This window comes from Liolophura sinensis, chromosome 1, assembly GCF_032854445.1.
Source record: "Liolophura sinensis isolate JHLJ2023 chromosome 1, CUHK_Ljap_v2, whole genome shotgun sequence".
In the NCBI taxonomy this organism is placed as follows: domain Eukaryota; kingdom Metazoa; phylum Mollusca; class Polyplacophora; order Chitonida; family Chitonidae; genus Liolophura; species Liolophura sinensis.
The window spans coordinates 53,900,452-53,928,222 of NC_088295.1; the positions used below are offsets into that span (position 1 = coordinate 53,900,452).

The 27,771-nt window shown below is 39.5% G+C and overlaps 1 protein-coding gene across 1 annotated transcript; it reads right to left on the reverse strand.

Moving 5' to 3' along the window:
- Window positions 1-136: 136 nt before the first annotated feature.
- Window positions 137-27,768, reverse strand: LOC135462089 (nucleolar pre-ribosomal-associated protein 1-like). Its single transcript, XM_064739446.1, has 22 exons — window positions 27,579-27,768; window positions 25,033-25,172; window positions 23,813-24,106; window positions 23,502-23,598; window positions 22,209-22,291; window positions 21,603-21,767; window positions 18,487-18,614; window positions 16,229-16,424; window positions 15,652-15,783; window positions 14,839-15,006; window positions 14,141-14,261; window positions 13,379-13,632; window positions 11,421-11,522; window positions 10,691-10,937; window positions 9,857-9,974; window positions 9,315-9,373; window positions 8,568-8,722; window positions 7,653-7,865; window positions 6,211-7,126; window positions 5,726-5,863; window positions 769-1,007; window positions 137-217 (listed from the first exon to the last, which is right to left on the reverse strand). The coding sequence occupies exons 1-22, from the start codon at window positions 27,766-27,768 to the stop codon at window positions 137-139; spliced, it is 4,236 nt and encodes a 1,411-aa protein (XP_064595516.1).
- Window positions 27,769-27,771: the final 3 nt, after the last annotated feature.

Consider the following 27,771-nt stretch of genomic DNA (forward strand, 5'->3'; position numbering starts at 1 on the left):
ATCATATGCACTCCTTTTTTTGATGTTTATTTGTTAAAATATACCAATTTTGAATGAAACTTACTTATTATTTGTTTGATTGGTGTTTTATGCCATACTCTTGAAAATTTCACTTAATATATGCTAGTGGCCGGCATTATGGTGGCAGGGAACCGGGTAGAGCCAGTGGGAAACCCACAACTACCCACAGGTTGTTGACAGACCTTCTCACATACGGCTGAAATGGAAGGCAGCATGAGCTGAATTTGAACTCACAGTGACCACACTGGTGAAAGGTTCCTGGGTCATTGGGCCATGATGACATGCTAAGCACCTTGTTCACCAACACCCGCATTTTGAATGATAATATGTTCATACACTGGTGTATTTGTACATATTAAACAGAAACTTGATGTGTAAAATATGTTTTGGCTTTTTTCTTATATTCTTTTTAAAATCTATGATACATGTATATCGAAGAATGACCTGCAATGACCTGTGATACAAATACCACGTAGACGGTATGCCATGTGAAACAAGACTTGAGCATGCCCTGTGAGCTACCAGCTTGTGGAGCCTTGTGAGCACACTTGGCTTACAGCCGGACTACATTTCAAGGAGTTATATACTCTTGAGCCGAATGGCTGTATATCCCTTCAGTTCTGTACTAGATACCACGTTGTTATCAGACGACTACCAAGATCTAACAAGTCATCATCTTCTGGTACTCTTTAATGAGAAATCATCAAGTTTGAAATTGTAACTGATGTACAAAACTACTATGTATACCTTCAGATTATCCCGTAGGATCACCATTATTGGCTTGGTCATCGTTTTTTGACACTCTTTGCTAAGAAATGATCGCAAACAAGTGAGGATGAGCTTCCAGTGTTTGTTAGGAACCAGGTTGTCTTCTAAATAGCCACAGGCCAGGCTTAAAGTCTCCAACTGTACAGGGCACATCGCTAACGATGTCTCCTTTACTCTCCTTACTAACCCAGCAAATACTTTCTTCAACAGCTTCTGATCTAAAAATGAAAGATATCAGAATGAAAACTGAATTTATGACAAGTGATACAAACTTTTCTTTATAAATCACCCTTTAAACTTTTAACTTTAAACGTAAAATGTAATCAGTGAAATTACAAAAAAAAAGTCACTGATGTGGCAGAAATAGCACAGATTGTGGGTCTGTTATAGCAAATGTTATACCCATCACAATGGTTAAGCCAGTTCACTCACACAATCCCTCAAGTCACTGATGTGGCAGAAATAGCACAGATTGTGGGTTTGTTATAACAAATGTTATACACATCACAATGGTTAAGCCAGTTCACTCACACAATCACTCAAGTCACTGATGTGGCAGAAATAGCACAGATTGTGGGTTTGTTATAGCAAATGTTATACCCATCACAATGGTTAAGCCAGTTCACTCACACAATCACTCAAGTCACTGATGTGGCAGAAATAGCACAGATTGTGGGTTTGTTATAACAAATGTTATACACATCACAATGGTTAAGCCAGTTCACTCACACAATCACTCAAGTCACTGATGTGGCAGAAATAGCACAGATTGTGGGTTTGTTATAACAAATGTTATACACATCACAATGGTTAAGCCAGTTCACTCACACAATCCCTCAAGTCACTGATGTGGCAGAAATAGCACAGATTGTGGGTTTGTTATAACAAATGTTATACCCATCACAATGGTTAAGCCAGTTCACTCACACAATCCCTCAAGTCACTGATGTGGCAGAAATAGAACAGATTGCGGGTTTGTTATAACAAATGTTGTACCCATCACAATGGTTAAGCCAGTTCACTCACACAATCACTCAAGTCACTGATGTGGCAGAAATAGAACAGATTGCGGGTTTGTTATAACAAATGTTATACCCATCACAATGGTTAAGCCAGTTCACTCACACAATCCCTCAAGTCACTGATGTGGCAGAAATAGCACAGATTGCGGGTTTGTTATAGCAAATGTTATACCCATCACAATGGTTAAGCCAGTTCACTCACACAATCACTCAAGTCACTGATGTGGCAGAAATAGCACAGATTGTGGGTTTGTTATAACAAATGTTATACCCATCACAATGGTTAAGCCAGTTCACTCACACAATCCCTCAAGTCACTGATGTGGCAGAAATAGCACAGATTGTGGGTTTGTTATAGCAAACGTTATATCCATCACAATGGTTCAGCCTGTTCACTCACACAATCACTCAAGTCACTGATGTGGCAGAAATAGCACAGATTGTGGGTTTGTTATAACAAATGTTATACCCATCACAATGGTTAAGCCAGTTCACTCACACAATCCCTCAAGTCACTGATGTGGCAGAAATAGCACAGATTGTGGGTTTGTTATAACAAATGTTATACCCATCACAATGGTTAAGCCAGTTCACTCACACAATCACTCAAGTCACTGATGTGGCAGAAATAGCACAGATTGTGGGTTTGTTATAACAAATGTTATACACATCACAATGGTTAAGCCAGTTCACTCACACAATCACTCAAGTCACTGATGTGGCAGAAATAGCACAGATTGTGGGTTTGTTATAGCAAATGTTATACACATCACAATGGTTAAGCCAGTTCACTCACACAATCACTCAAGTCACTGATGTGGCAGAAATAGCACAGATTGTGGGTTTGTTATAACAAATGTTATACCCATCACAATGGTTAAGCCAGTTCACTCACACAATCCCTCAAGTCACTGATGTGGCAGAAATAGCACAGATTGTGGGTTTGTTATAACAAATGTTATACCCATCACAATGGTTAAGCCAGTTCACTCACACAATCACTCAAGTCACTGATGTGGCAGAAATAGCACAGATTGTGGGTTTGTTATAACAAATGTTATACACATCACAATGGTTAAGCCAGTTCACTCACACAATCACTCAAGTCACTGATGTGGCAGAAATAGCACAGATTGTGGGTTTGTTATAACAAATGTTATACCCATCACAATGGTTAAGCCAGTTCACTCACACAATCACTCAAGTCACTGATGTGGCAGAAATAGCACAGATTGTGGGTTTGTTATAACAAATGTTATACCCATCACAATGGTTAAGCCAGTTCACTCACACAATCACTCAAGTCACTGATGTGGCAGAAATAGCACAGATTGTGGGTTTGTTATAACAAATGTTATACCCATCACAATGGTTAAGCCAGTTCACTCACACAATCACTCAAGTCACTGATGTGGCAGAAATAGCACAGATTGTGGGTTTGTTATAACAAATGTTATACCCATCACAATGGTTAAGCCAGTTCACTCACACAATCACTCAAGTCACTGATGTGGCAGAAATAGCACAGATTGTGGGTTTGTTATAACAAATGTTATACCCATCACAATGGTTAAGCCAGTTCACTCACACAATCACTCAAGTCACTGATGTGGCAGAAATAGCACAGATTGTGGGTTTGTTATAACAAATGTTATACCCATCACAATGGTTAAGCCAGTTCACTCACACAATCACTCAAGTCACTGATGTGGCAGAAATAGCACAGATTGCGGGTTTGTTATAACAAATGTTATACACATCACAATGGTTAAGCCAGTTCTCTCACACAATCACTCAAGTCACTGATGTGGCAGAAATAGCACAGATTGTGGGTTTGTTATAACAAATGTTATACACATCACAATGGTTAAGCCAGTTCACTCACACAATCACTCAAGTCACTGATGTGGCAGAAATAGCACAGATTGCGGGTTTGTTATAACAAATGTTATACACATCACAATGGTTAAGCCAGTTCACTGACACAATCACTCAAGTCACTAATGTGGCAGAAATAGCACAGATTGTGGGTTTGTTATAGCAAATGTTATACCCATCACAATGGTTCAGCCAGTTCACTCACACAATCACTCAAGTCACTGATGTGGCAGAAATAGCACAGATTGTGGGTTTGTTATAGCAAATGTTATACCCATCACAATGGTTCAGCCAGTTCACTCACACAATCACTCAAGTCACTGATGTGGCAGAAATAGCACAGATTGTGGGTTTGTTATAGCAAATGTTATACACATCACAATGGTTAAGCCTGTTCTAGTGACACAATCACTCAAGTCACTAATGTGGCAGAAATAGCACAGATTGCGGGTTTGTTATAGCAAATGTTATACACATCACAATGGTTAAGCCTGTTCTAGTGACACAATCGCTCAAGTCACTGATGTGGCAGAAATAGCACAGATTGTGGGTTTGTTATAACAAATGCTATACCCATCACAATGGTAAAGCCAGTTCACTCACACAATCACTCAAGTCACTGATGTGGCAGAAATAGCACAGATTGTGGGTTTGTTATAACAAATGCTATACCCATCACAATGGTTAAGCCAGTTCACTCACACAATCACTCAAGTCACTGATGTGGCAGAAATAGCACAGATTGTGGGTTTGTTATAACAAATGCTATACCCATCACAATGGTAAAGCCAGTTCACTCACACAATCACTCAAGTCACTGATGTGGCAGAAATAGCACAGATTGTGGGTTTGTTATAACAAATGCTATACCCATCACAATGGTAAAGCCAGTTCACTCACACAATCACTCAAGTCACTGATGTGGCAGAAATAGAACAGATTGCAGGTTTGTTATAGCAAATGTTATACCCATCACAATGGTTAAGTCAGTTCACTCACACAATCACTCAAGTCACTGATGTGGCAGAAATAGCACAGATTGCGGGTTTGTTATAACAAATGTTATACCCATCACAATGGTTAAGCCAGCTCACTCACACAATCACTCAAGTCACTGATGTGGCAGAAATAGCACAGATTGCGGGTTTGTTATAGCAAATGTTATACCCATCACAATGGTTAAGCCAGTTCACTCACACAATCACTCAAGTCACTGATGTGGCAGAAATAGAACAGATTGCAGGTTTGTTATAACAAATGCTATACCCATCACAATGGTAAAGCCAGTTCACTCACACAATCACTCAAGTCACTGATGTGGCAGAAACAGAACAGATTGCAGGTTTGTTATAGCAAATGCTATACCCATCACAATGGTTAAGCCAGTTCACTCACACAATCACTCAAGTCACTGATGTGGCAGAAATAGCACAGATTGCGGGTTTGTTATAACAAATGCTATACCCATCACAATGGTTAAGCCAGTTTACTGACACAATCACTCAAGTCACTGATGTGGCAGAAATAGCACAGACTGTGGGTCTGTTATAGCAAATGTTATACACATCACAATGGTTCAGCCAGTTCACTCACACAAGTCACTGATGTGGCAGAAAGTCACTGATGTGGCAGAAATAGAACAGATTGTGGGTTTGTTACAACAAATGTTATACCCATCACAATGGTTAAGCCAGTTCACTCACACAATCACTCAAGTCACTGATGTGGCAGAAATAGCACAGATTGTGGGTTTGTTATAACAAATGTTATACCCATCACAATGGTTAAGCCAGTTCACTCACACAATCACTCATCTTTTACACAATGAGAAAATCATGATATTCATCATTCATTAAATGTACATCAATTAAATTTTGAAAATAATTTAAATATTATTCCCTTTGTGCGGTGAGCCATGAGTGAAACACATAGATATACTTTGAAAAGAAATCATTTTTGAAAATATATGTATGCACTAAATGCACTGATTGGTAAAGGGCTAGGCATACATTACATTCCTGAAGACAAGGTCTTACCTGCAACCTGTATCATGCTGAGCCAAAGGAGAGCTTTATAGGGATCGTCTGAGGGGACATGTGAAGACGGTAGGGAGATCACCCAGGGAACCATGGACAAACACCTTTTTTTTACTTCCTCTAAACTAGAACTGTCCCCTGTAAAGCAGATATAAAGTTACGTGGAACAAAAGCTGTGTTTACTTAATATGATACTTCTTTTCTTATTTTAATGGTATCTTAAGAGAATGGGGGTGGGGATGGAGTGGGGGAACTCCAGAGAATGATCATAAATTTTCGGATCAAGCAATTCAAGCTGAGCTTTCTGTATTTTTTCCTCCAATTTTCAGACAATGTCACCCTTAAGTTCTACTTGGACTCAAATTATGACATTCAACGCATTCAAGAAGATTAATAGAAATTACCACATAAAGATGCAAAATGTTGCTTATATCTTAAGATTTTTTTAAACTAGTCAGTTTTCTCAGAGCTGTGAAATCACTTACCCATGGATATTGAAGTCAGCACATATGACAAGCACGGCTGAATGTGTTTGTCAAACTCTAAGGACGAAGCACTGGCGAGCCATTTTCCAAAGTGTCTATGCAACATGGGATTATGGGATACCAGCTTCGCAAACAGTTCTGATGTGACCTCTCCAGTATTTTGTAACAAATACTCCAAGGTGGCAGGTTTTGCGGCCAAAGCATAGTGAGGTTTTTGTTTAACAAAACTAAGACAAATCTGCTGATAATGATTGTTGTCCATAATGGGTAAGTAGCTGAAGATCTTGTCCACACTACAAAGGGGTAACTGAGCATCCGGGCTGTCCTTGACAGACAGGTCATTCAGAATATTTGTCAACAAATCCTTGTACTGATCAAATTCAGGGGTGTCTGTTATCTTGTGATGATGTGAGAGTAAACTTTGTGTGATCTTCACCAGGACTGGGACAGTGAAGTAACACAGAAAACCATCAACAGCTGCCATCAAACTCCTATCCCCAAACATCTCTGTTCTATCACCGGCAGACTCACACTGTGATAATGAAAGTGATATTTTGTTGACGTAAAAAATCATTTTGTTTCTTGCTCTTGGGCAACCACTCAAATCCAGCATTTTTGCAATCTTTGATAATTGCAATGTTAACACTTTAGATACAAAGGAGGGTGTGATGACAGCTGTCTTCTTCTCCAACCAGGGGACAGCACTAAGGAAACAAGACTGAAGCACGGAATCGCCAAATATGACATCTACTAAGCGTTCTAGAATTTCAGAACTTTCTGATTCTGACGATTTCGTCTGTCCATCAGTCAGCTGGGTTGAAGAATCATTTTCTGATATTTTTATCTCAGCCTTCTTAATCAAGTCTTCTAGCAAGTCGAAGTAAACTGTTATTTCAGATTTTCTGCTTTTTGATTTCTGAAAATAGAAAGGAAAATCCTCTCAAACATATATCAAATATCAACATTTTTTAATCAGATTTGTCAAATCTGACATTAATACAAAAGCAAATGTAAATTCAGGTCAGATCAGATTTACAACACACAATAATGACCTTCAAACTGTCACACCTTATTGTCTGACAAAAAAAATGGCAGAAGTGAGAGAATTTTTTCACGAAATGATGAACACAAGAAATACTGAGACTGGAGAAGAAACTAGACATAGCCTGAACAGCTTATAATGAAACACAAAGCCACAGATAATCCATCAAATATTTTTCTATATGTGCAGGACTCTGCGGTGAGAATTCTTTAGAGCTCTTGGCCAACAACCTTTGTAACAAAAACACATCTGCAAAAGACTTAAAAAGAAATGTATTTAGTTAAGGAGTAAAATGAGCTAATTTAGTTTCATCTGCATGTTCAAAATCTAACAAAACATTAAACAGCATTAGGCAGGTCAAAATATGCCCCTCAAAAATTGTGTGAGATGTGAACATTACCTTGTAGTTGCTTGTGATGGCCACTCTTAAGTATAGCATAAGCTGTTGTACAAGTGGCAACATGGCCTCCATGTCCAGCTCTGCCATACCATGCCTCAATCTCTTCATGTAGGCTTTGTCTGTAGATAGATGCTGGAAGTCTCCACAAAGTCTCAGGAGATCGGCTCCCACGCCATCAGGGTAATCCAGCTTCTCATAGCTCAGCTTCTTCTCCTGTTCACATAGAAAACCAGTGATAACATATGCTCCTTCTAAGAGTTAGCCATTAATGGAAACCACAAATTACCTCCCTTTGTCTTCATGTCACTTTGTTGCTTGAATATTTGATCGGTGTTTATGTCAGGTTTACGGGTGGAGGAAACGGAGCAAAACCCAGGTACTTGACAAACCACCAGACCCAAAAAAAAGCAACATTTGTCATGGATGCCAGTATTTTTTAAGGCCAACAAGGGCCCTCTAACAATTTGAGGTGAAGATAATGCAATAGCCACCCCTAACAGAATGTATGCACACATCCTTTAGTTTTTACATTGTACATTTTCAGTCATATGACTATGAGGAGTCATTAGGTGTGTGTACATATACTGTGTCTTCTTATGGCAGGGTGAGTCCATGTAGCCAATGTACTCTCGCTGCTGGAATATCAGGACACCAGACATGACGCCCCACCCAGCCACATTATTCTAACACCTGGCCAACTCTTCCTGTTTCCTTGCTCTAACCTCTCAGTGCTCAGCACCAAGTGGGGGCAGAACAACTACCATTCTTAAAGTCATTAGTATGACCCAACCCAGAAATAGCAAGGATTTTCAAGGAATTGCAGCAAAATAAAAAGCCGTTATACAAACATATGTTGGTGATCTACTTATTTACATACTTATCTAGTTGTGCTGTAGATTGTCAAGGAATACTGACCTGGCTGGAATGAGGTAGCCAGGAGATGAAGTATGGCAGGAGAGGGCTAGATGCGAAAAAATCTGCTGAGCGCTGGATCAGTCTGCACAGGGGTACAGGGTCCTGCTGAGAGTGAAGCAGGTCCAGAAGAACTCTGCTCAGGAAGGGGACACAATCTGCAACAAATATGTATGTAAGGGGAGGTAACAACCAGCCAGGGAACATGCACACATAACATTACCGGTTCTCATATCACAGTGATTAACATGAATGCAAAACACAGAAAATGCATTAGGCACTGAACCATTAATTTTGTAACTTACAGTGATTTGAATAGCAGGCAAAGCAGGACATCAACAACAGAACAGCCTATTCATGTTATGGTGCTTTTGATGTATTCAATCCTCAGCTCAATTTCTGTATATATATATATATATATATACAGTATATATATATACAGTATATATATATACAGTATATATATATATACAGTATATATATATATATACAGTATATATATACAGTATATATATATATATATATATATATATATATATATATATATATATATATATATATATACAGAAAAAAAGAATTGTCTGTTATACATGCTAATACTATGAGTTGCATAAAAATAAGTTGGCATGGGCTTAGCTCCATCAAAATATTTTTGTCATAAATTAATTTTTGTCATCTGCTGTGAAGGCAGATGGCTCAATTTGGTCAAGTTACAAAAAAGTCATTATAGTACATGTCACATGTACCTACCATCATTATCCTTGTCACTAATTTCCATGGCAACCACAGGTAAAGGGCTGAACATGAACCTGTACATACAACAAAAAAAAAAACAAAGAAAGAAACAAATTAATTCATCAAAGATAATTCTCCACTGATTGTGCAAGATTTTCAGTACTTGGGTTTTGTTGTCTTTACCACTTTGTCAGTCGTAGCTCATCTGACGCTTCACCAGTTCAATGATTTTTAATGTTTAACCCTAGAAATACATGAACAGAAAACTGTACCAAAAATTTCAGTTTTCAGTCCCATTTGACAAAGTTGGTTATCGCCAAACATTACACTATAGGAAATATTGCGCAAGGTATCAGAAAGTATCCTCAATAAACTTTATCTTTAACTCAAAATCCACAGCATAAAGGTGCATTTGTGATCAGTACATATTGTTGTAACAACACAAGGTATCATACAATCTTACTTCTCAAAACTTCTGCACAAGGTCTCGCTACAACATGTTGCGATTGATAATTCGAAACTTCCTTTGTCAGAACAACACAACAAATCCTCCTCACCTATCCTTTACAACTTCTCTGTCTTCAATCTTCACACCACTGTGAGGAGTGTTGTCTTTTTGTAATTGTTTGTTTTCTTCCTCAGTTAGATCATCTATACCTTTCATTTTCAGAATGGCTAAGCAGACAAAAAAAATTTAAATTAATAATGACAGTAATGTTCTTGTTTTGTCTTCATTTAATCACGCAAACATATGCAGACTCTAACACAGCAGAAGTTGACTTTATAAGACTGATAAATGCTTTAAACGGTAAGTATTTTCGAACTTTAAAAAAAGGTTTGAATTCACAATCCAAACTGTGACATCATCCATGTTTCCTTATTATTAAGTAATTAACCTTGTTGAAAACCTCTGCTGAATACTACTGTTGCCTTAACATCTATTTATTTTATTTTATTTATTATGATTGGTGTTTTACGCTGTACTCAAGAATATTTCACTTATACGACGTCAGCCAGCATAATGGTGGGTGATTACAAGATTGGACGTCAAAAATATGACAAATCTAGCGAGCAACTGCTAAAGCCCAAGGCAGTTAATGACCTTAATTATACTAAAACCAATTTAATGATCTTTAGCCATTACATTCTAAACATCCTGTTTGTTGCAATTTATTCTCCACCTTCAAATAATAATCAGAATCACTAAGTCCAACCTGCAGCTCGGTTTCCTCGCATTATAATGCTCATGAAATATTTATGAATACAGCCAAAAACACCGATTAAAACAAAATTGGCAAGTCCTTCCATATGCTCCCACACTTATAAAGGTCACAGTGAACGTACATGTAATGTAAACATGTAACCTGCAAAAAACTAGATATTACACCTACCATCAATACTGTCAGAAGCCCTTGACCCCATCACCTCTCTGTCTGCTTCCTCACCGAATGCCTCCTCAGAAAAATAGTCCACAACTTTGTCCATGTATTGATAAGGGTTATTCAGCAGTGTTGTCAGCATTTTAGCGAAAAACTTCAAAACAGATGCCACAGAGGATTTTGGACATTTCTGCAAATGCTTCAGCCACAGAAGAATCTCATCAGGGTTCACCTCAAAAAATCCTGTTCCACTTATCATCTACAAAAACGTAGTGTGTTCATAAAAGTGCCATGATTAATGTTTAGTTTAACCATATATATGTAATTCTATTGTGCAGCTTCATGAAATAACTTACTTTTATAGAAGTGTTCGTAAGTGACAAAATTAATGTAAAACATTATCTAATGAATGCATCCGAAATTCACTATCCCTATTTGGGGCTCAGAGAAGAGTTATGATCAGTCTTTCTATTTTAACTACCTTTAGCTCAGGTGGTAGAGTGTTGGATTTCTAATTTTGAGATTCATGTTCAAATCCCTTATTGATCAACACGGAAAATCCTTCAAACATTCATGTGCAAATTTATATGCTTTTAATATGGCTGAAATCTTTCACCCCCAAAAGCTTTTTCATCCTCTTAATTCAGAAAAGTCATAATATATATTAAGACAGTTACAAGTACATCTAACAAATGTTGAGCTGTTTGCATGGTATACTTTAATATTTATAAGTATATGTTACCCTGGTAACCAGTTTGACTGTCTCCTGAGACAGGTGAGGATCTAGCGCAGTGTGGAGCATCATGTCCAGTAACAGGTACGTCACAGAGTGGCCATCCTCGATCTGCCAAACACAATCTCCACATAAATAAGCAGTTCTCAGTCAGCCTTATTACAGCACTGTATAAGACTGGCCTTGTAACATGGATAGTATTGTATAAGACTGGCCTTGTAACATGGATAGTATTGTATTAGACTGGCCTGGTAACATGGATAGTACTGTATAAGACTGGCCTTGTAACATGGATAGTTATGGGGTTCCCCCAGGCTCTGCTTGGTTTCCTCCCACCATAAAACTGGCCGTAATATAAATGAAATATTCTTTAGTATGGCGTAAAACATGAATCAAACAAATAAACAAATTGTAACGTCAACAACAACTCATCTTCTAACAAAACGGTGTGAATATCTGCATATCACATTTGTGGAAGTTTATCCGTAACTTGCCAAATATTGGTGGTTTAAGTCAGGTACTGTGGTTTTTATCACCCATAAAACTGACCCCTATCAAATTAAGAGAAAAATTATTGAGAAAGAAAGAAAATAAATAAATACATGTTTCAACTGGAAACCAAGAAGTCTTTGAAATAGAGACAGAAAAACCTTTTTCTTACCAAAATTCATTTTAAGAGCATGCCAAGGTTGATAAACTAAAGTGGACAACAGGGGTAAAAGGCATGTATAAAAATTGGCATATATTGGAGAGTAACAACAGTATATAGATGAAAGACAGAATTCTCAATAAGTGACCTCCACATGAAAACTTTTGGAGAGTAAATCTTACTCCGTGAAATTTGTTGGCTTCTGGACAATAAATCTTACCGTTTTGGTCCGTGGAACTTGTTGGCTTCTGAACAGTAAATCTTACCATTTTGGTCCGTGGAACTTGTTGGCTTCTGGACAATAAATCTTACCGTTTTGGTCCGTGGAACTTGTTAGCTTCTGGACAGTAAATCTTACCATTTTGGTCCGTGGAACTTGTTGGCTTCTGGACGGTAAATCTTACCATTTTGGTCCGTGGAACTTGTTGGCTTCTGGACAATAAATCTTAACGTTTTTGTCCGTGGAACTTGTTAGCTTCTGGACAGTAAATCTTACCATTTTGGTCCATGGAACTTGTTGGCTTCTGAACAGTAAATCTTACCATTTTGGTCCGTGGAACTTGTTGGCTTCTGAACAGTAAATCTTACCATTTTGGTCCATGGAAGTTGTTAGCTTCTGGACAGTAAATCTTACCATTTTGGTCCGTGGAACTTGTTGGCTTCTGGACAGTAAATCTTACCGTTTTGGTCCATGGAACTTGTTAGCTTCTGGACAGTAAATCTTACCGTTTTGGTCCGTGGAACTTGTTGGCTTCTGGACAGTAAATCTTACCATTTTGGTCCGTGGAACTTGTTGGCTTCTGAACAGTAAATCTTACCGTTTTGGTCCATGGAACTTGTTAGCTTCTGGACAGTAAATCTTACCGTTTTGGTCCATGGAAGTTGTTAGCTTCTGGACAGTAAATTTTACCATTTTGGTCCATGGAAGTTGTTAGCTTCTGGACAGCAAATCTTACCGTTTTGTTCCATGGAACTTGTTGGCTTCTGGACAGTAAATCTTACCATTTTGGTCCATGGAATTTGTTAGCTTCTGGACAGTAAATCTTACCGTTTTGGTCCATAACCTGTTGGCTTCTGGACAGTAAATCTTACCGTTTTGGTCCATGGAATTTGTTAGCTTCTGGACAGTAAATCTTACCGTTTTGGTCCATAACCTGTTGGCTTCTGGACAGTAAATCTTACCGTTTTGGTCCATGGAATTTGTTAGCTTCTGGACAGTAAATCTTACCGTTTTGGTCCATAACCTGTTGGCTTCTGGACAGTAAATCTTACCGTTTTGGTCCATGGAATTTGTTAGCTTCTGGACAGTAAATCTTACCGTTTTGTTCCATGGAACTTGTTGGCTGTCTGTGTTGGAGAGAATTTTCAGAAGGTTGAGCTGGAGCTGTATTAGTTTTTCTCTGATCTCAGGCTCTTCTTCACCGTGCTGAGCCCACAACATAGCTCGTACCCCTTCCAACAGACTAGCCACACTTATCTGGTCACTGGTCACCGCCCGCGGGAAAATCTCCATGTACAAACTCAGCACCTCCTCAAGCTTTACCATCACACCCAGCTCTCTTACCCTCTCAACTGCCAAACATAAAGGAGAAATCAGTCACTAAAAGTACAACATCAAGAAGAGACTAATACCTAATAAAACATACAGGAGAAACCAAGCACTAACACAACATCAAGGAGAAACCAATCACTAATACATCAAGGAGAAACCAAGCACTAATACAACATCAAGGAGAAACCAAGCGCTAATACATCAAGGAGAAACCAATCACTAATATATCATCATCAAGGAGAAACCAATCACTATCACAACAATCAAGGAGAAACCAATCACTAATATATCATCATCAAGGAGAAACCAATCACTAACACAACATCAAGGAGAAACCAATCACTAATACATCAAGGAGAAACCAATCACTAATATATCATCATCAAGGAGAAACCAATCCCTTATACATCACAAAGAAATCAAAACCAAACTTACTCTGGTAGTTGGTCTTCGTCTTACGTTTAACAGGCTTTATTTAATATGTAAGCAAGACGAAGTTAAGATTTCTCTGTAAAACCCAGATCTTACCTTCCACAGCTTCACCTGGTGTTACATCTGTCTGTTTGCCCGGGGTTTTACCCTGGCTGGAGCTGCTGGTTGAAGTGACCGTCTCCCAAGTCTGCATGATCAGCTGGCAGGAGGGAAGGCTCTAACACAACACACAAAAAACATCTTTACAATCAAACAACATTGGGAGACTGGGAGGAAAAAATCAGTCAGCACTAATCAAATCAAGTTTTCTTCATATTTCCAATACAGCCCAAATGGTAACCCCCCAGAAAATACCACCCTTACAAATGTCAGAGGTAAAGTATTATAATGGTAATGAAATTTGTGAAAGTTTGTCATGTAGCTTTACGTTACAATTCCTCCTTACATACAGGTACCAAAAGTTAAAGAGCTCTGTTTTGGCCTCCCAAAACATAATATAAACATAAGCATGTCATGCTTTTGACATTGTTATTCATCGATAAAACGCTGCTATTCATTTTCGGTCTATAGCTGATAAAACTTAATTTATTTATTCATTTTATTTGATTCATGTTTTACGTCTTGCTCAGACATATTTCACTTATACGATGGCTACCAGCATTGTAAGTGGGAGAAAACAGGACAGAGCCAATGGGAAATCCACAACCATCCAAAGGTTGCTGACAGACCTTCCCAAGCACAACTGAGGTGGAAGCCAGCAAGAGCTTGAGATAAAACTGTTTAGGAGCACCTACCTTTGTGAGCATGTCTGTAAAACTTTCCAGGAACCAAGCTTTCTGGGCAGGAGTGAAGCGGACACTCATGTCTGTGCTCTTCACCCAGCTCTCCTTCACCCACACAGCCTTTCTCAGCACCACAAGTACCATATCCAAGACACCATCCTGGACAGACACACTCTTATGCTGGATGTAGAGACAGAACATAGAGGCAGAATACTAACTGACATATATTTATTATTTCATCAGAGTTTCACAGTAGTTAGGCATTTCTCACTTATATGACAGCGGCCACATTTATTGGTGGAGAGAACCTGAGGGTTCAGATTAAACTACTCACCTTGATATTGACCTTCACCAGGTACCTGACTAACAGCGGAGCCTCACCTGGGGCATTTACGATTATGCGCAAACACCGATGTCGACAGCCTATGAGAACTAATCATGTTACGATAACGACAAATAACATGATTGGCTCCGCTAGGCTGGCGGCACCAGTGCTTCAGTAAAATCGTAAGCGCGCTTAAACTAACTCATGTAAGACAGGTAATAAAGCACAAATTAGGGTAAACATCTATTTTAACCTGTGTATGAATTTACAGCCAGTAAATGATACCTATCCAAGTTTTCACTTAAAATGCTCACTCAATACCTACTTCTTATTGCTGGAAGACAAGTGATCTCCAAGTGATAACAAATAACAGTCGCATAAATGGCCTTAATAGTGCACTGTACATGGCTTAATACCTCCACAAATTACATATCGAATGTCAGCAAAATGTTTTCTTCAGATTAATATATTACAAAAGATTCTGAAAAACAAAAAGATACCTTTAGTCCCTGCAGGAGGTCCTCTAACACTGGGGGAAACATCAGTTTCTGGACAATGTCCAGAACTGTGGCTATCTCCATATGTGCTGGCAGTTTGCTAGGAGGTGGTGCACTTGACACACGATCATACACCTGTGAAACGTAAGTACTATAAGGGGAAATTCTTTTTAAATTTGTAATGGGTATTTCTTGCGGGAGTTTTGCTATCACAATGTACATGACCCCTGACACAAATAACACTATATCATGAAGACAAAATTAAAAACAATGAACAAACATCCATGGTGAAATTTGACTACTACATATAAAATGCTTTTGTGATAGGCACAACATTCACCTCACACACAGAAACGTTCACAAAGCCATTTCGGACTTAAATCAAAATTTAAAACCTCATCACAATACTTAGTTTTTTGGTACAGGAAATTGGAACTTTCACCTACTCTTGAGATTACATTGATGAGGTCATCAAAGTTTTAATTTCTAGTGCCATGAAAAGCTTTTAACATCAAACTTTAAATTTTAAATAACTCGGAAATCGTTTGTGGATTCATCCTCAGCTCTCACATGTTCATACCTTACACAGAAACTGGACCCGCTCCACCCAGATGGCTGATGGCCGTGGGGTGAGGCTAGACTTGAGCTGTTTGACATAACCCTCAATCTGATCCGGGCTCGTCACCAGTATGTTAATGATCAGTTCCTGGACAGCAGGCTCAGAGAAATAGGTGTTGAGGTTGTGGAGGAGGGTGCTGAGGAGGGGGTTCACATTCCTGTCACATAAACATTTACCATATAGTACCGTAATTCTTCCAAAATTTAAGCCTTTTCCCAAGGTGGCAGTCCGTCTGTTTTGGTTAGAAAATGGGGGAAAGAGGTAATCCTCTCACTACTCCTTCTAACGGTCACACAAAAGACCAGAGCTTCGTCGCCATGTGTGGTAACTATACACTCGGCTCTCCTGTCACTTGCTGTCGGAGGTTTAGGCCCAGTGCCTGGGCTATTGACTTCCACAGCGGGGGTCAGATACTGATTCCCTGCCTTGAGCTACACCCAACAGTTAAATGTTTACTGGTGTCTGCCAAGTGCAAATTCTAATGAATGATCACTGCATAGTAATACTTTTATTCGTCTGTGTTTCATGCTGCTGTAGAGCTAACCATAAAAATACCAGCTGGTATTTCCTGTCGTATTTGGCGTAGTTTGCGATTCCAAATGCTATTTCTGTCTATGAGTGCCCTGGGCACATATCGGTAACTCGGCGTTATCCAAAAATGTTAATGTTTGGTCAGATCTCTTCTCCCTAGTCGTCTTACCTCCAGGACTTTTATGTGACTTCCATGAACAGAGAGTGCTTTTTGGGATCTTCAGACGTTTTGTCATTGGTGGATGCCTATCTCTTTTGCCAGGTCAAGTGCCTTAATTTTTTGGGTCATAGTGTACAAGTGGTAATTACCTCGTTAACTGTCTTCATGTCAATCAAGATTGGTGATGCTGAGATGCAATGGTATGTGCAAATTTAGTTCTGAGCTATGGTACACTTCAAATATATATATATATATATATATTTTCCAAACAAAGATTCATGGGAGGGTGTTATTGTAAGTGAGCTTATATGATCAAAAAAACTAAATGTTGTGAAAAACATCCTCAACGATGCAGATGATACTCTTCTGCCATGTTACATCTCTGCCATGTTACATCTCTGCAGGCTTCTGTGAACAACCGGGGGTATAAGGAGGGATACAGACTGCACTCATTTATTCATTTGAGTGGTGTTTTGTGCCTTACTCAAGAATATTTCACTTTAAGTATAATACACGACGGCGGCCAGCATTATGGTGGTAGGTTGCATTTTACAAGGCTCCCTTTTATAGATTATTTCCCCACACGGCCTGTCACCTGTGGAGTACATGGAATAACCTTGGAATGGTTGTATGAAAGCCGTTTTTCCCCCTACTTAATTTGATGTCCTGGTTAAAACATAGCAGATCTCGTGAGATGTGTAACAGGGACATGTTTGCAAATTTATATTTTGAAAAAAAAAAAATAGAAACCATTTTTTAGTTTCACAATAATTCATGACCATGTTGTCTTGTTACAAGAATGGTTTGTGCAATTAAATATATTCGTAGTGCAAGATCACTCTGCTGTACAAACTGCATTACATAAAAGGTGATTATTTGGTGAAAAATCCTGTTAAGTTCTAGCTGACATACTGCAAATTAGAACATGAACTTTTTTGTCAAAATGTAGGTGATATGCAATTTTTAAAGGAGAAGAAAAATTAAAAACATGACACTATAGTCTGAAAAGAGCACATTTTTTTCTATCTGGTGGTGCCTGTGGCATAATTTTGCCATTTTTCCTCGCCCTACATGCAAAGCCTAAATATGGCAAATCTGGCATAAATCGCTGAGTCCATCGTGTCCTCCATCTTTAACACCCTGTAATTTATGCTGGGGGTGTGTTGCCTCTCCGCCAATGAGAGTTTTTTGTTAAAACTGCTGGCTTGTTCGTGTAAACTCAGAACCTACGTGCAACATTCCGGTTTCCTTATTGTCAAGCGGAAAACGAACTGTACTGGAAAGACATGACTGCACTTCGGCGGTTTCCGACGACAATCTCCTCCTAACACAGAAGACTTCAGGACTAGTTCTTAGGCAAAATGGAGTTGCCCACAGAAGATTTTGGAGCTGACATTATTCATAATTTATCTACTTGATGTACGCATTAGAATTTTTTACGGCATCCACCTGCGAAGAAAAGCATACTCTTTTCAATGGTATGTTGTATACTCTCACTTCCCACTGTGTTTAGAACCATTGTACCCACCGTGAGGACGTCCCAAACGAGTTGTCGTAGAAGATGATACCCGTTTTCTGTACACAGCACAGATGGGTGAGAACTTCAATGACCAGACTCTTGACAAGCACCTGATCCTCCTCACTCTGCGTGATCACCTGTGTATGTAAACGAGAGATGTTTTGTGGTCAAATCTCAAGGGTCGTAAACAGCATGTTTTTGTGGTTCTGAGCCTTAAACTACAGAGTCACATTCACTGATTGCTGCCTACTGTCATACTCAAGAAATTTTCACATATACGTGTACATGACTACAGTTGGAATCATTGGTGGAGAAAAGTGCCCTGGGTATACCACCAAACTTTTACACAGGTAAACTCCCCTGGGTATACCCCTAAACTTTTCCACAGATAAACTCCCCTGGGTATACCCCCAAACTTTTACACAAGTAAAGCGCCCTGGGTATACCACCAAACTTTTACACAGGTAAAGTGCCCTGGGTATACCACCAAATTTTTACACAGGTAAAGTCCCCTGGGTATACCACCAAACTTTTACACAAGTAAAGCGCCCTGGGTATACCACCAAACTTTTACACAGGTAAAGTGCCCTGGGTATACCACCAAAGTTTTACACAGGTAAAGTGCCCTGGGTATACCACCAAACTTTTACACAAGTAAACTCCCCTGGGTATACCCCTAAACTTTTACACAGGTAAACTCCCCTGGGTATACCACCAAACTTTTACACAGGTAAAGTGCCCTGGGTATACCACCAAAGTTTTACACAGGTAAAGTGCCCTGGGTATACCACCAAACTTTTACACAAGTAAACTCCCCTGGGTATACCACCAAACTTTTACACAGGTAAAGTGCCCTGGGTATACCACCAAACTTTTACACAGGTAAAGTGCCTTGGGTATACCACCAAACTTTTACACAGGTAAAGTGCCCTGGGTATACCCCCAAATTTTTACACAGGTCAAGTGCCCTGGGTATACCACCAAACTTTTACACAGGTAAAGTGCCCTGGGTATCCCACCAAACTTTTATACAGGTAAAGTGCCCTGGGTATACCACCAAACTTTTACACAGGTAAAGTGCCCTGGGTATACCACCAAACTTTTACACAGGTAAAGTCCCCTGGGTATACCACCAAACTTTTACACAGGTCAAGTGCCCTGGGTATACCACCAAACTTTTACACAGGTAAAGTGCCCTGGGTATACCACCAAACTTTTACACAGGTAAAGTGCCCTGGGTATACCACCAAACTTTTACACAGGTAAAGTCCCCTGGGTATACCACCAAACTTTTACACAAGTAAACTCCCCTGGGTATACCCCTAAACTTTTACACAGGTAAAGTGCCCTGGGTATACCACCAAACTTTTACACAGGTAAACTCCCCTGGGTATACCACCAAACTTTTACACAGGTAAAGTGCCCTGGGTATACCACCAAAGTTTTACACAGGTAAAGTGCCCTGGGTATACCACCAAACTTTTACACAGGTCAAGTGCCCTGGGTATACCACCAAACTTTTACACAAGTAAACTCCCCTGGGTATACCCCTAAACTTTTACACAGGTAAACTCCCCTGGGTATACCACCAAACTTTTACACAGGTAAAGTGCCCTGGGTATACCCCCAAATTTTTACACAGGTAAAGTGCCCTGGGTATACCACCAAACTTTTACACAGGTAAAGTGCCCTGGGTATCCCACCAAACTTTTATACAGGTAAAGTGCCCTGGGTATACCACCAAACTTTTACACAGGTAAAGTGCCCTGGGTATACCCCCAAATTTTTACACAGGTCAAGTGCCCTGGGTATACCACCAAACTTTTACACAGGTAAAGTCCCCTGGGTATACCACCAAATTTTTACACAGGTAAAGTGCCCTGGGTATACCACCAAACTTTTACACAGGTAAAGTGCCCTGGGTATACCACCAAACTTTTACACAGGTAAAGTGCCCTGGGTATACCACCAAACTTTTACACAGGTAAAGTCCCCTGGGTATACCACCAAACTTTTACGCAGGTCAAGTGCCCTGGGTATACCACCAAACTTTTACACAGGTAAAGTGCCCTGGGTATACCACCAAACTTTTACACAGGTAAAGTGCCCTGGGTATACCACCAAACTTTTACACAGGTAAAGTCCCCTGGGTATACCACCAAACTTTTACACAAGTAAACTCCCCTGGGTATACCCCTAAACTTTTACACAGGTAAAGTGCCCTGGGTATACCACCAAAGTTTTACACAGGTAATGTACAGACATGCACACTATATCAGTAAAAGACAGGTAGTTGTCAATGACTGTAAGAAGTGCACACAGCCCAACAAGTGCTGTCAACTGTTTACTGTCACCAAGGCCCAAACATACAGGATAGAGCAAGGGATCTTAGTTAGATCACATGAAAGACAATAACCAGTCTGAAAAACAGAGAGAAAAATAACATGTCTGGTGTATATGTAACACTAACTAGATAACATTTTAGCAGCTAGAACAAAACATCAAATATTTATTTATTTATTTATTTATTTATTTATTTGATTGGTGTTTTACGCCGTACTCAAGCCAGCATTATGGTGGGTGAAAACCGGGTAGAGCCAGGGGGGAAACCCACGACCATCCGCAGGTTGCTGGCAGATGTATGGCCAGAGAGGAAGCCAGCATGAGCTGGACTTGAACTCACAGCGACTGCATTGGTGAGAGGCTTATGGGTCATTACGCTGTGCTAGCGCGCTAACCAACCAAGCCACGGAGGCCACAAAACTTCAAATTATACAACAGGAGAAATATCTTGCAAATGGTTTTGTTCCATCCTTCCATATGCCTCTCAAAGAAGTTGTTTGTAGGTAACTTCTTTCCTTCTCACTCTTTTGGCTCCCTCGAAATTTAACATATGTAGCTAAGGTTATGAAAACAAAAGTTAAAGAAAAATGAAATTACAAATTCTGGATACTACACTAATGACCCAAATTAGCCTCCAATATAGAGATGCATGATGAGGGTTCAAATATTACAGAAACTTATATCCTTGGTCACATGTTTACCTACATATTCATGTACAAAAGATCAAATCTCAGTTGGATTGGAGAGTTTGGTACATTGGACTAAGGTGTCTTAAGACTCACAATCTGTTCATCAGTCAATCTGCTGGAGCTGTGTTTGTGGGGCTTGGCACTCCCATGCCACTTGGCAGGCCCCCTCCAGCTGAGAACCTTACACAGGTGCTGGAGAGACTGGTCATTGAATAACTTCACTTTTAGCGTCTTGTTTATGGCAGGGTTTTTCACTACCTGAGGGAGGTAAACAAAACCACATTAATAAAACTAGATTAATAATACGGTGGACTAAGAAGTTTTTTATTCACTTTGGATTCCATGATCAAAAAAATATATATGTCTTAGCTTAATTTGTCCATCAACTTTGTTTAACTTTTGTGCTTTTTCACATGTGTACATGTACTTGGGCCTATTTTTATTGAACTATTGTTGTGTAGTACTGTAACTGCAAACATTTGTTTCAAAAAAATGTAGTTTTAGTTAAAAAGTAAAGGTTATAAAATATTGATTTTAATGTTGAAAATTTTACATATAAGTTAAAAGTTACAGTAAGTTTCAACAGTAAATCTAAAATGGATCAAGTTCTAAGCCCAGTAAAATCCAGATTGAACAGTATCATAACTGTTTCTTTTTTCAAACTGAGTTATGGTCTTAATTTTTGTTAATTTTTGTTACCTGCTGGAGAACAGTCAGTAACACAGTCTGAATGGCCTCCAGCTTATCCATGTGCATATCTTTGAAAACCGCTTGAAGTAACACTGAATGAACAAAGTGTAAAGAAAACAACAAAATGACACTACAGCAGTCATTTATTTATTTATTTATTTATCTGATTGGTGTTTTACGGTGTACTCAAGAATATTTCACTTATGCAACGACGGCCAGCATTATGGTGGGAGGAAACCAGGCATAGCCCAGGGGAAACCCCAGCAGGCAATTAAATGAGAACGTGTTAACAGTGATTGTTGCTGAATGCTATGCTCAGAAATATTTATAAAAAGTGTGGCCACTTACATGTATATGTTATTTATTTATATGAATTTTGTTTTCCCCCCGTAATCTAGAATATTTCACTTGTATGATGACCACCAGTGTTATGGTGGGAGGAAAGTCCATGATCATGGGCAGGTTGCTGGCGGACCTTCCCACATACTACCGCAGAGGGAACCAGCAGGTCATATTTACGGGTGTAGGATAATGGGCTCGGGCTAAACGACTAACTCTTGCAAGTTACTGACAAACTCTGTCAAATAAAGTATACCATGCTGGTGGAAGACAAGACGAAGTGGTCTTCAATAAACCATAGACTGTGCAAACAGCTCCATAAACACTGTTGACCGCTTATTTTCACCAAGGCATCATGGCAAATGAGAGCCAGGGAATAAAGAAGATAAATTTGAACAAACTTGAAGCAATAAATGTAACTACTCTAATCCTGGAATTGTGAAATAGCAAAAATGGCAAGGTCATACTTCACACTAAACAGTTTGAGTATGTCTTTCACATGAGAAGACTGGCCCTGATAGCACAGCTGGCAGAGCATCCGCTTCAGCGGGGCGGTAGATCCAGGATCAATCCTTGATCGAGTCACACCTAAGACTTTAAAAGAGAAAGTTGTAACTTCCTCGCTTGGCGTTCAGCATGAAGGGGATAGTGCAACGACCTGGTTGACCCGTATCAGTATAATGGCTTGAGCGGGGCCGCTTACTTGCCTTTGGTAAGTCGTTTCAGTGAAGCAGAACTAGATAAAAGAGCAGTGGAAATCCGTCCTGCAACAAGGAGGCACATTAAATGCATTCTAAGCATTCCTTCTTCGTCATATGACTGAAAAATCATTAAGTATGACGTTAAACCCCAAGCACGCACTCACTAACATGAGGGGTGAGCACTGTATATATCTTATGTGACATCAGCTTTTGTAGGTTCAAGGTTTGCAGACAAAACCCCCTACCGCCCCCCACAACTTACTCTTCTGCTCCACCACCTGTTTGGTGACACCCTCATCGCCCACCACAAGGAAGGCCAATACAAACAGCTGTACACATGTCCTCACATCCTGGGGATCCTGTCAACAACAACAACATTGTACTAGTAGTCATCATTTTCAAATACAAACACAACTTTACATTTTCCAGTAGAAAATATTATTATTCAAAAATACAATCCTCCTGAAAAAAAAAATGCATTTTTTAGAGACAAACATAGATCATAAAATACAATTCTCAATTATTCAGTTCATAAGGAATCATAAATACTTTTAATGGGAACTCTTTGCATACCTTAATATCTCTGCGATACATCAGTGCATACATATCGCTGAGAGAATTGGAGAACTGTAGTTGGAGAAAAACATCTCTAGCCGAGTCTGTGTTGAGCATCACCATGGCAGTCAGCAGTCTGAGAGCAGACTTGATCTGGGAGGACTTGTTTCTCATGGCTAACTGGTAATACACGGAACCTGTGTTACGTTCCAGAATATGCTGCACAATCACATTACCACACGACTGGTACTGTGCCAGGTCATCTGCTATTCTCGTCAGAATGTGTTCTAGACTGGTGAATATCAACTGATACTGCAAGAAATCATGACAAGCAGCATGTTAGGGTCTACAATATGGCTATGAGTGAGTTAGTGAGTGAGTGAGTGCTTTGGGTATAAAGCTGTACTTAACAATTTTTCAGTCATATGACGACGAACAATATGGCTATGATTTAGAAATTAGGGCTTGTACATGACAAATATGTAATGAACTTCCTAACGTTCATTTTATAGGTTCACATATGTATACATCACTATCTTCATACAGTTGCCAAGTATAATCCTCATTTCAAATGTCTTGCAAATGTGAAGCATCATTTGCTCAACAAAAAAGAATGGAAAATCTGATTGGCATAAGCAAATTCTCTTCCTTTCACTGATTTGGAGACATATGTCAAATACAAAAGCCAAGAGAAGACAACTTTATCATACTGCAGTACCATTATGCATGCAAGGTAGGCAGCATATGGCCATCAAGTAATTTTTTTTTCTCTTCGGGTTTGTTTACATACAAGCGTGTACATGCATTTATTTAAATTCATGTAATTAGCGATAATGAAATATCTGTAACACAAAACTTAAAACAAATTAATCTGAATTATTCTGCATTATTCTTCTTTGTTTATTTATTTGTTTGATTTATTTTATTTGATTGGTGTTTTACGCCGTACTCAAGAATATTTCACTTATACGACGGCGGCCAGCAATATGGTGGGTGGAAACCAGCCACAGCCCGGAGGAAATCCACAACCATCCGCAGGTTGCTGGCAGACCTTCCCACTTACGGCCTGAGAGGAAGCCAGCATGAGCTGGACTTGAACTCACAGCGACCGCATTGGTGAGAGGCTCCTGGGTTATTAACGCTGCGCTAGCGCCCTAACCAACTGAGCCACGGAGGCCCCTCTTCTTTGTTTATACTGATGGCAAAATAACATACTGGTAGTATATGCAGCTGCATACCTCAGATGGCTTTCTTCTTCCAGCATCCAGTACAGCCAGAATTTCAGATCCATCTTTGGATGAACAGCAGAATTCCTTAACAATGTCATAGTCAGATTGTATAGGAAACTTCTCTGCACAGAATATAAACTCCTCCAAAGCTGTAAGTCAAATAAAAGTTCGATGAAGAAACATGAGTTACAGCACGTTGCAGATTACTTGCACTGATCATAGCCAATAGTTCATTTTCACAACGAATGCCATTTAGATATGATTTAGGCCGAATTCAAATTATTGTACTGATTGGAAAAAAAACTTTAACTGTGCTCCCTTTCCCGCTTTGACTGTACGTATGCATATAACACAGACAATCAAAATGGGGATGCTCACCGTTCACTGTTTAACACTTTAATGAACAATTCTGACTTTAATGGCTTTAATATCTGAGGATCAGATGGCTGGAAAAGAGTGTGTATGTGGTCCTGAATAGATGGACTAAACCACATCTCATTACATTTCAACAGGCGTGTTTCTTAATTATGAGTATTTTTACCACATCTCACCCATATGTCAATTATTTTTCACCCTCCCCCACTTAAGTCCAACCACAGCCCCCACCTGCACCTCATTTTCATCACTTCAACGCACAACTTCCCCATTAAAAGTGAGTAAGGTGTAAAGAAAAAGTTGCTTCTCAGATGCTCCCCGACTAGTCTGAGCACACTGACTAGTAAGTTGAGAAATATTTGGACACTCCATAATTATGGCTGCTCGATCTCTAACCACATATCCTACAGTTTACTCATGTGGTGAAGAACAAACTGCAAAATTCTGTCGGTTTTTCAGTTTAAAAATGACCAATTTGAGTAGACCAAGCCAATTTTTGATCTAACAAAACAGTGATTCCCTAGGCTAGGGATTGTTGATTGAAAACATACATGCAGGTGGCAGAATCATTCGAATGCTTTCTATACTTAATATTTAATAACTTAATATACATAACTTCAATGCCTGTGACAGAAGACCCAACTTTACATAACTGGACATAAAACATGGAAAAACAGTCCAATCTCTACCACTTATTTGCTTGCGACCAATCAGAGCGGAGATTTTATCGTCCTGCCTGGTTACAACAATGGAGGCAAGTTGAACTGACAGCAGCTAAATGAAACACCTATAAACTCACAGGTTTCAGACTTTGGTTAACCAAGAGGAAGCATGTTTTCTTTGCCGATTCATGCGCCAATGTACAGCTTAGGCTATTGGGCTATTTTTCAGCGTCAAGTATGAACCAGTCAAGTAAAGTTGGGTCTTCTGTCATACGCAATGAAGTTATGAACCTTGTTATACATATTAGGTATAAATAGTATTCCGAGGATTTTACCACCTATGGTTGAGAAAAGTGTCAAGTAGGAAATCCTACACAGGTTCTAAGTGCGGATAGGAAAATAGCCAGCATTTTGGAAAGAGACTTCTGCTAGATGTTGTATTGTTAGCATACGTCTAATTAAATGAAAAGCTACACAGACAGTCCAAATGATAGTAGAGCGCATCGTTTTCTCCTGTGACGTTGCAGTGCGTGTGTACTTCATATCTGTTTTATGAGCACATGTGCATCTATAATTGTGACATAATAAAGGAAAGAACAAATGAGTTCACAACTTTGCACCGTCCTGATACAGACGGGAAGGAGTTTTACCAGTTCCCCATTAGGCTGGTTGCTGACCCTCTTCTCACATGTTCATTGTCAAAAGCAGATTCTTCAATGAACTGACATCACTCTACAATGCTGCAGCGACCTCAGCTTTACAACTCCCACATCAACTTTACAAATTCCGAGAGTGGGGAATTTTCAAGTTGAGGTTGCTCACATATAGAAGAATGATGCCAATGAGCCAAGCTGGCAATTTAGGAGTCTTGCGAGTTCATGGAGGTTTAGGCAAGACAAGATGGAGGCTCTCACAAACTAACGTGACCAAAAAGCGTCATTTGCAGTATCTGCTGGACTGAATATCTGGCATTGTCAGGTCTGTCGTCTCAAATGCGTGATTAACTGGTACTGTAAAATCACGCTCTCTGGCCGCATTAGTTTGCGCGAGTCTGTTTGTCTTAAAGTACATTTGTGACAATGCCTCGGTCAAAATTAAAAACCAATAGTCTGCATATACAGAAAAGTGCATTACCATGTAACTAACAGTTCATTTCACTTTAGATTCACATTCTGTAGCCAAAAAATTGAGTTAAACTTTGTCAAATCTCCTCTTTTTCAGTGCACTGGCCTCCTGTCATAGTTGGGAAATCTACGACACAGAAGTGAGGGTCTCGTACCTAGCCTCGTGCAAATGTGCCGCCGTATTTGGTCCCACAGCAAAAAAATGTTTTAACCACATTTTCACCATGAACATCTGAGGAGGGGATCATTGACTAACAATATGAGCAACCATATATTGATCAGCTGCCAGGGAATGCTGTCAGATCGAAGGGTACAGCTAAGACAACCTGACATGGCCTGGAGCACGGCTGGAAGTTTTAAGTTACAACAACAACATCCACGTTTAGAAACCCACCAGTGAACGTTGTGTTTGGATCCCGCAGCTTAAAAATGAACTCTACAACAGTGAAGGGTTCTTTCTCTGTGGCGACAACTCCTGACTTTTGCTGTGCTTTAATGTCGCTCTTCTTGCGCTTCTCAGCTGTTTCTGAGGCATTACTGACCCGCGACGCACGACGTTTACGATTGCCGACATCTGCCTCCATGTT